We start from the raw sequence: 7,548 nt of genomic DNA, 5'->3' as shown, positions 1-7,548 counted from the left end.
CAACTTGATCTCGCTGCCCATGCGTGGCTCGCCCCGCGGCCAACACCAGCTATATGTGGGCACGGACTGGAGCGGCACTTGTGGCTAGGGCTTTTGGCGCCGCCAGCGGTCTCCATGGTTGTGTTGTGGTGGCCGCATCTGCGCCGGTGGTGGCCTGGACTGGTTGATTTGTCGGATCTGACTTCGCCATCTCCGGCTGCTATGGTGGCAACGGGTGACCACTTACTACAGGCACCCTGCTGCGGATTGTGGTGGCCATCGAAAGATCTTCGTGAGGGTTTCTCTCTCCGAATTCGGTGGTTTTCTTCGGCGGTGAGATGCAATCTACGGACAACGGCTTGACGCGGAGGTATGGTTGTGCAACGGCGACAGTCGGTTCTCTAGCCCCTCGCATGTAGTTGCCAGGATCATGAAAAAGTGGCGGCGACAACACATGATTGACTTCAACGAGCTCCGGGGTGAAAATCTAGGTTTGCCAAGTTGGTTATACCTAGCAATGGCGATGTTTTTTGCATCGTTACCTTGTTGAAGGCATTGCTCGGATATGCTCATACGGTTCTTTAGGATGAAAATCTAGAATCTGACCTTTGGTGGTTGGATCCGGTGATGACGGCGCTTGAACGTCGCTCCCTTCCTGAAGGCCTTGCCGTTTAAGAACCTTGTTGTCTTTGTGATGTCATGAGATGGTTGGTGCGGATATGGTCTTAGTTGTAGATTGTCGATCGAGGATTTAGTTGCATTGGGGTATTTTCTTTTTTCTCGCTTAGGCATTGCTTTGGTCTTATATGACTTTGCTATTTGCCAGCGTGTTTGTGTGTGTGTTGGTGTTGGCTGTGTGCATCCTAACTATGCAGAGGCCGGGTGTATGCTCAATGTGTTTGTATCCACTTGATACTTCACTTTGAATCAATAAAGTTCACCCTTTATCGAAAAATGATCTTTGCGTGTGCGTAGGAATTTTTTTGAAATTACTGTGTTCCCCAACACAAGGAGCACCCACCGTCGCGCCAGCCGCTGTCAACACCCATACAACGGCAACCGTCGCCGCCATCCCGCATCAAGCGCCGTCCATGTCGGAGGAAGCTCTGACCGCCACGCGCGTCCTATGACGAGCCCGGACACTGGACCCCAAGATCCGCTGCCACCGGTGCCGCCACAAGGACCCGTCTCCTGGCCCGTCATCCGCGGCGGAGGGGACGCCGCCGCCACCACGGCCGGATCCAGGCCAGCCATCGTCGTCACTACCGCAAAGACCGGATCCGGGCTGGACGCCGCCGCCACCGCCACCGGCCACGCCCAGCCCCACCTCCATCCTCAAGCCACGCCCAGCCGATCTCCACGCCACACGCATTAGAACTCCACCCGCTCCCCAAGCACCGCCGTCGGGAGCCGTCGTGCCATCGTGGATCGAGGGAGAGGCCGCCCCCATGGATCCAACGCCCTTACCGCAAATCCAGGAGAAGGAGGAACAACCCTCCGCCACCGCCGACCAACGCACGGGCTTAGCCCCGCACCAACCCCAGGCGGCGACGGAGAGGGAAGAGGGAGATCGAGGGGGTCGCTGGCCGCTGGGCTATCGCCTCTCGTGTCGTCCGCGGGAGGGGGGCGACGGAAGAGGGTCGAGAGAAACCACGAGCTGCAGCTATGCCACTCAAAAAGTTACTCGATTCCTCGGGTGACGCCAAGCATTCTCTTTATATATAGTACTCCCCCTATAAACAAATACAAGAGCATTTAGAATAATATTATAATGATCTAAATGATCTTGTATATTTTTTTACAGAGGGAGTACTCCTGATTGTTGTTTGAGCCTTTCACTCCAAGAAATAAAATTCTTATTTGATCCAATCATGGTTGGGATTTTAAAACACATACTGTTTAAATGAGTCAACTCACCGGCCGAGGCGAGGCTTAATATAACGAAGATGCTCACCTAACTTGCAATTTGCAAACCACGTTTGATGTCTAATCTCTTAATAGTTTATACTGGAAATCAACTTTGGAGATCGAATGAACCTTTCTTCAATGTTTGTAGCTTCCTCCATCCCTTAGTTTAGTACCTCCTAACAGCAATAGGTCAGTTAATCACTAGTTAATTAGATGATCACATCACATGCATGATGCATGGACGTGTTAAGAATTGATAATTTTTTTGTCATCATCTCACTCAAGTTTTGATCCCTTCTCTTCTCCCTCTCTTCCTCCGGCTCCATGGGAGGAGCACTTCTGCTCTCTCTGCTCTGCTTCGCCTTCCTCAAAGGTACACTGTAGTTAACATTAATCACTCTTTATTTGTGTTCCTGTGCCACTGTTAATAAGTTTGTTAATGCGCTTCTTAATTTTTGTGTTAAATTTCCAGTTACTATTAGTTAAGCTTGTATCTCATCAATGGACACAATATATGGATTTTGTACTTAATGGCCACCAGGAGCAAGGCCTTCGACGTTCACAGTGAAGAACAACTGCGGCTATACCGTGTGGCCGGGCATCCTCTCCAACGCCGGCGTGGCACCGCCGTCCACCACCGGCTTCGCGCTCTCCCCGGGCGAGTCCCGCGCCGTGGACGTCGCGGATGGCTGGTCCGGCCGCATGTGGGGCCGCACGCTCTGCGTGCAGAGCTCCTCCTCTGGCGCCGGCTTCGCCTGCGCCACCGGTGACTGCGGCTCTGACACAGTCGAGTGCTCCGGCCACGGTGCGGCCCCGCCAGCCACGCTGGCCGAGTTCACGCTCGCTTCCATCGGAGGCGACGACTTCTACGACGTGAGCCTCGTCGACGGCTTCAACGTGCCGGTGCTGATCGCGCCGGCGAACGGGAGCTGCCCGGCCACGGACTGCCCCGCCGACCTGAACGTGCAGTGCCCGCCGGAGCTGCGCGTCGTCGTGGCCGGCGAGACAGTGGCGTGCCGGAGCGCGTGCGAGGCGTTCGGGACGGAGGCGTACTGCTGCAGCGGCGAGCACGGGACGCCGGCGAAGTGCGCGCCCACGGCCTACTCCCGGCTGTTCAAGGCCGCGTGCCCGCGCGCCTACAGCTACGCCTACGACGACGCGACGTCCACGTTCACGTGCGCAGGCGGCAGTGCCGGCTACGGCGTCGTGTTCTGCCCCGCCGGCGGGTCGAGGTACGCTCGTTGGGTCATTGTCGTTGGACGTGCTCGGCACGTCGTGGCCATTTGGCATTTCGATCGCTTCTTTTTCTTTTGGACGTGTGCATGTGGACAGCGTAGCATGCATCATGCACGGCTTGACACGAATTATATTACTGTTAAACTAACTAGTGCTCTATATTATTATGTGGACACGAATTATATCTAGATGTACTTTAGCAAAACTGTAGTATTATATTATGTGATGAACCTCTTTTTTAAGATATTATGTGATATTCCCTCAAAAAAAATTATTATGTGATAAACCTACCGATCCCAACTCTCCATAGAAGGCATCTTTATGCTTAAATGAGATGCTAACTTTTTTTTTGCGGAGAAATGAGATGCTAACTGCATGAAAGGAAGTACTCCCTCAGTAAAGAAGTATAAGAGCATCTAGATATACTTTAGTGATTTAAACTATTATATTTCTTTAGGAAGGCAGTAGTAACTAAACTCTCAATGCATAGGTGATTAACTCCCTTTAGCTATACTTCATTTAATTATGTAGCAACTAAACTCTCTCGTGCATAATCATCAGTTTGCATAGTTTCACATGTTTGGGTGATTGGGTCACCAAACTAGTTTCGGGCATGGCAGAGGTCTCAATCTATTCGAGCAGCAAAGTTGAGTTATTGGCAGTTTTTCTAAATTTTGGAGGTGGGATAGGGGTACTCTCCTTGAGATGCTCTCTGCTCAAATTGGCCGCAATGTGTGCGCGAGTTGTCAGTTTACAAGTAACATGTTAGCGTCAGTAGTTTCCCTTGGGCTTGCAGAAATAGTTCATTTAGCTACAGCAATCTAACAACGATATACACGCATGTACATCATTCATGAGCTAATACTGATACTTTTCTCTTGTCCTGGACCCAGTGGGTACCAGGTGTCGCCACCGACAAGTGCCGCCTACCCACCAATGGTGTTCTCGTCTCAGGGCGCAGATCCGGCGACAATCACCCTCCTTCCTCTCCTCATGGCCATCTTTCAAGTGATGTCGATGCAGTGAACTGGGTGATCCGAAACATTCAGCAAAATTTGCTGGAGGATGGAACCGGGCTCGGTTGGCATTCACCCAAACAAACGGCAGATTCGTCGCGATACCAACCTGCACCGCAAAGAACACTTCAGGTTCCTCCTCGACCGGGCAGTTCCTCCTCGACTTGGCAGTGGCATGGTTTCAGAGTGTGTTCTCTCGGATCCCACCCGAGCAGTATTAGGCCATGTGGCAAATTTTGTTTAGATGCTCTGTATTTTGTTGAGATATTACATTTTTCATATCGAGGCGCGGACCTAGAGAGAGTCTTCTTCTTTCAGGAGCTGGCAAATGTGTACATGAATAGATAGAGTGCAATTAAGTTTGTTCGAGTTTTCACCATTCAGAGTTCTTTCAGTACCTCCAATAATAACCCTCTTACAGGTTGAAATAAGGCAAAATGAGGAAGAAAAAAAATAGCAGATGCACTGGTGACACATAAAAGGCAGAACAAGATTTTTTGCTATGATGAACCAGAGATTACTTGTTTTTTATTAAGAGGGGCAAAGCCCTATGGATTCCATTTATAGACACCAAAACAGTCACTACACTCTACAGGGGCATTCTCCCAGCTACACTGAATGCTGCATACTGCAGACTACACAAGATTAATTGACAGCGCGTAGATGCGAAAAGGATTGGTTTACTCACTGTGAAAGGGGGCATCTAAGACGGTGATCACCTTACCAAAGCGCTTCGAGGTTCGCTGTGCCCATTCACAGACCCTTGGTAAAATTCTTTCAAGGCCTATATTCCACTGGTAAGACTTATCACCCCATATTGCTTCTGTGAGCCTTGGTTCGATTGTCAGCTGCTCAAGAACAAAAGCATTTCCCAAGATAGAGCACGCCAGCTCAATCTGAGACTTGTAACACTGAAACCCACCCATGAAGACCGTCTTAAGATGATCATGGCGACACATACAGGGACCTTCCGCTCCCGCCACCTCGGCACTGAAGAAAGCACCGGGACTCAGATAGTGCATCTGCATTGGAAGCTTGCAATCATTCGGTCAAACTAATCAAACTACAATTCTTTCTTGAAGGTTCATATATTTAGTCAACAAATAAAATGGTACTCACATGCAAGTGCAACGTCTCCAGTCGGGGTGCAGCGTCCAACCAATGGGCCAGTTGAAGAAGTCCATTATCTTCATTTAATTCTCTACAATAGACGACAATTTGACAAGTCATATGCCTCAGATGCATAAACATGCCCTGTGGTCTTAATGGCAGCTCCAGGGACTGAAACATGACAGGAACAAATAAGATGACACTGACAGTAACACCAAGTTTCAAGAATTATGAGGTAAGCTAAAAGAAAAAAAATTAAGATAACCTGTGCATATGTTGATATAATAGCTCGCACAATTAATATCTTCACTGGGGAAATGCTTGGAATTATATTGAATGCATGGGCCAGTGCATAAGGATTAGTGGTATCAAACGCAATTGTTGCCTTCTCTAATTTTGAGCAACCATGAAGCACTATAGGGATCAGTCGTCCTTCATACTCAAAATGAGCAAGATCAGCTGCATGAATAACAACCATCTGGACATCCGTTCCAGCAATCAGCAAATTTTGAAGTTTATCGAGTCTGTTTGGTACGATGAAGTCATCCACACCAGAACACCTGATGATCTCTAAGTCCTCAAGTCTTGAACAATTTGCAAGCAAGCCTGGAAAATCTCCAAATATCTGAACAGATTTCAAAACAAGCCTTCTGAGTATGGCGGGTGAGGGACGAAATATGGCGGGTGAGGGGCGGCCCGTCGGCGACGCCGTGGTGGTTCTCCGACCTGCTCCTCTTGCCCGCCGCCTCCTCTTCCATGGGCTGCTGCAGGGAGGGAGGGAGGAACCCTAGGTTAACAGAGAAAGGGAGGGCACTCCGCAGATCGATCCATCCATCAGCGAAACATAGGAGAGAGGATTGGGGAGAGGAAGATAATGCTGCTCACCTGTCGATCTGGAGAAGGGGGAGGAGGAGCTGCTTCGTCTTCCCCGGCTCCGGCCATCTCTGCTGCTCCTCTCCGACCAGAGGAGAGAGGAGCTCAGTTCACTTCGACTCTTCTTTTTTTTTTTTGACACAAGAGGAATGCAATGGGGAAGTGGAGGTGCGGTAACTCCGTGCCTTCGGAGCAGATCGGTTTACATGATACCGCAAAATATTTTTTTCCATATTTTTATAGTATAACATTTGTTTCCGTCAAATAGATTCCATAAAAATTTTGGATGTCGATAAGTGCCACACGTATGGGCGTTAGCAAGTCCGTCCACACATTTTGTGTGGTGTATAAGAGGAACAGCCCACACACCTACGTGTGGGCAAAACAACTAGCGCACACACGCCTCTTTTTTCCCCTCCCGATCCCTTTCACACGCATGCGTGTGGGCGAAGTTGATAACGCCCACACGCCCGTATGTCAGGCCTCGTACCTCCTGATCCCGCACGCCACGCGTGACGGTCACCGCGCGCCCGCAGTTGTCATGGTCCAGACCCTCGTCCATGTTCGTTTAACTACAGTTGCCATGTCGCTGAACTACAGTTGCCATGTCGGACAACTGCAGTTGCCATGGTTGCTCAACTGCAGTTGCCATGTATGGTCTGATCTAATGTAGTTGCCATGATTTCATAACTTTAGGAGTTGCCACATACTAACACTAGGCAGTTGAGAGAGTTGCCATGTGCTCACAAGAATGCTAGGGGTAGTTGCCATGTAAAAAGGAAGAGTTGCCATCTGCTTACGTGCACGTTAGGGCAGTTGCCATGTACATGCACGTTAGGGCAGTTGCCATGTATCATGCAAAAACATATGGCAACTCGGTAAAAGAGAGTTGCCATCTGCTTATGTGCACACTAGGCAGTTGCCGTGTACCCTGCAAAACACATGGCAAACTCGAGTAAAAAAGGAGAGTTGCCACCTGCTTATAAAGCACACTAGGGGCAGTTGCCATGTGCACTGCAAAACACATGGCAACTAGCAGCTTGGGTGTGGGAGAGGAGACGGGCGTGTGGGCGAGATGGCAAATGCCCACACACTAGCCCTTGTGTGTGCGTGCAAAGTGGCGTGTGGGCGAACTGCTGAACGCCCGCACACCAACCCCTCCTGTGTGGTGAAACGGCCGTGTGGGCGACCGGCTGAACGCCCACACACCAAGCCAGTCCTACGTGGCACTAGAAACATGCCAAGATTCATGCGCTCACGAACAGACGCGGATCCACGCGTGTGGGCGAGATGCAAACGCCCACACGTGTGGGCGTTAACATTTCCGAAAATCTTTCATGTCAGATGTAGAGCCCATTTGTCTGTAGTTAAATTTACAATCAGATACCTAAAAGGTAACACAAAACACCCTGAAAATGAAGTGTAA

At 49.9% G+C, this 7,548-nt stretch overlaps 2 protein-coding genes across 2 annotated transcripts; one reads left to right on the top strand and one right to left on the bottom strand.

Moving 5' to 3' along the window:
* The first annotated feature begins 2,063 nt into the window (after nt 1-2,063).
* Nucleotides 2,064-4,520, top strand: LOC125525057 (thaumatin-like protein 1b). The gene is made up of 3 exons (XM_048690068.1): nt 2,064-2,260; nt 2,429-3,119; nt 4,017-4,520. The coding sequence occupies exons 1-3, from the start codon at nt 2,212-2,214 to the stop codon at nt 4,147-4,149; spliced, it is 873 nt and encodes a 290-aa protein (XP_048546025.1). The 5' UTR covers nt 2,064-2,211; the 3' UTR covers nt 4,150-4,520.
* Nucleotides 4,521-4,661: 141 nt separating this feature from the next.
* Nucleotides 4,662-5,901, bottom strand: LOC125525058. Its single transcript, XM_048690069.1, has 3 exons — nt 5,515-5,901; nt 5,259-5,420; nt 4,662-5,161 (listed from the first exon to the last, which is right to left on the bottom strand). The coding sequence occupies exons 1-3, from the start codon at nt 5,725-5,727 to the stop codon at nt 4,820-4,822; spliced, it is 717 nt and encodes a 238-aa protein (XP_048546026.1). The 5' UTR covers nt 5,728-5,901; the 3' UTR covers nt 4,662-4,819.
* Between the last annotated feature and the right edge of the window lie 1,647 nt (nt 5,902-7,548).

Source organism: Triticum urartu, chromosome 7 (assembly GCF_003073215.2).
Source record: "Triticum urartu cultivar G1812 chromosome 7, Tu2.1, whole genome shotgun sequence".
Taxonomy (NCBI): Eukaryota; Viridiplantae; Streptophyta; class Magnoliopsida; order Poales; family Poaceae; genus Triticum; species Triticum urartu.
The sequence above is the reverse complement of the archived record's forward strand: the minus strand, read 5'-3'. Positions and strand labels throughout refer to the sequence as shown.

Coding starts and splice junctions, on each gene's coding strand:
- LOC125525057 (XM_048690068.1), top strand. CDS start 2,212: ATGGGAGGAGCACTTCTGCTCTCTCTGCTCTGCTTCGCCTTCCTCAAA. Junction 2,261..2,428: donor CTGCTTCGCCTTCCTCAAAG/GTACACTGTAGT, acceptor AATGGCCACCAG/GAGCAAGGCCTTCGACGTTC. Junction 3,120..4,016: donor TGCCCCGCCGGCGGGTCGAG/GTACGCTCGTTG, acceptor TCCTGGACCCAG/TGGGTACCAGGTGTCGCCAC.
- LOC125525058 (XM_048690069.1), bottom strand. CDS start 5,727: ATGGTTGTTATTCATGCAGCTGATCTTGCTCATTTTGAGTATGAAGGA. Junction 5,421..5,514: donor TTATATCAACATATGCACAG/GTTATCTTAATT, acceptor GTCATGTTTCAG/TCCCTGGAGCTGCCATTAAG. Junction 5,162..5,258: donor TGGAGACGTTGCACTTGCAT/GTGAGTACCATT, acceptor CTTCCAATGCAG/ATGCACTATCTGAGTCCCGG.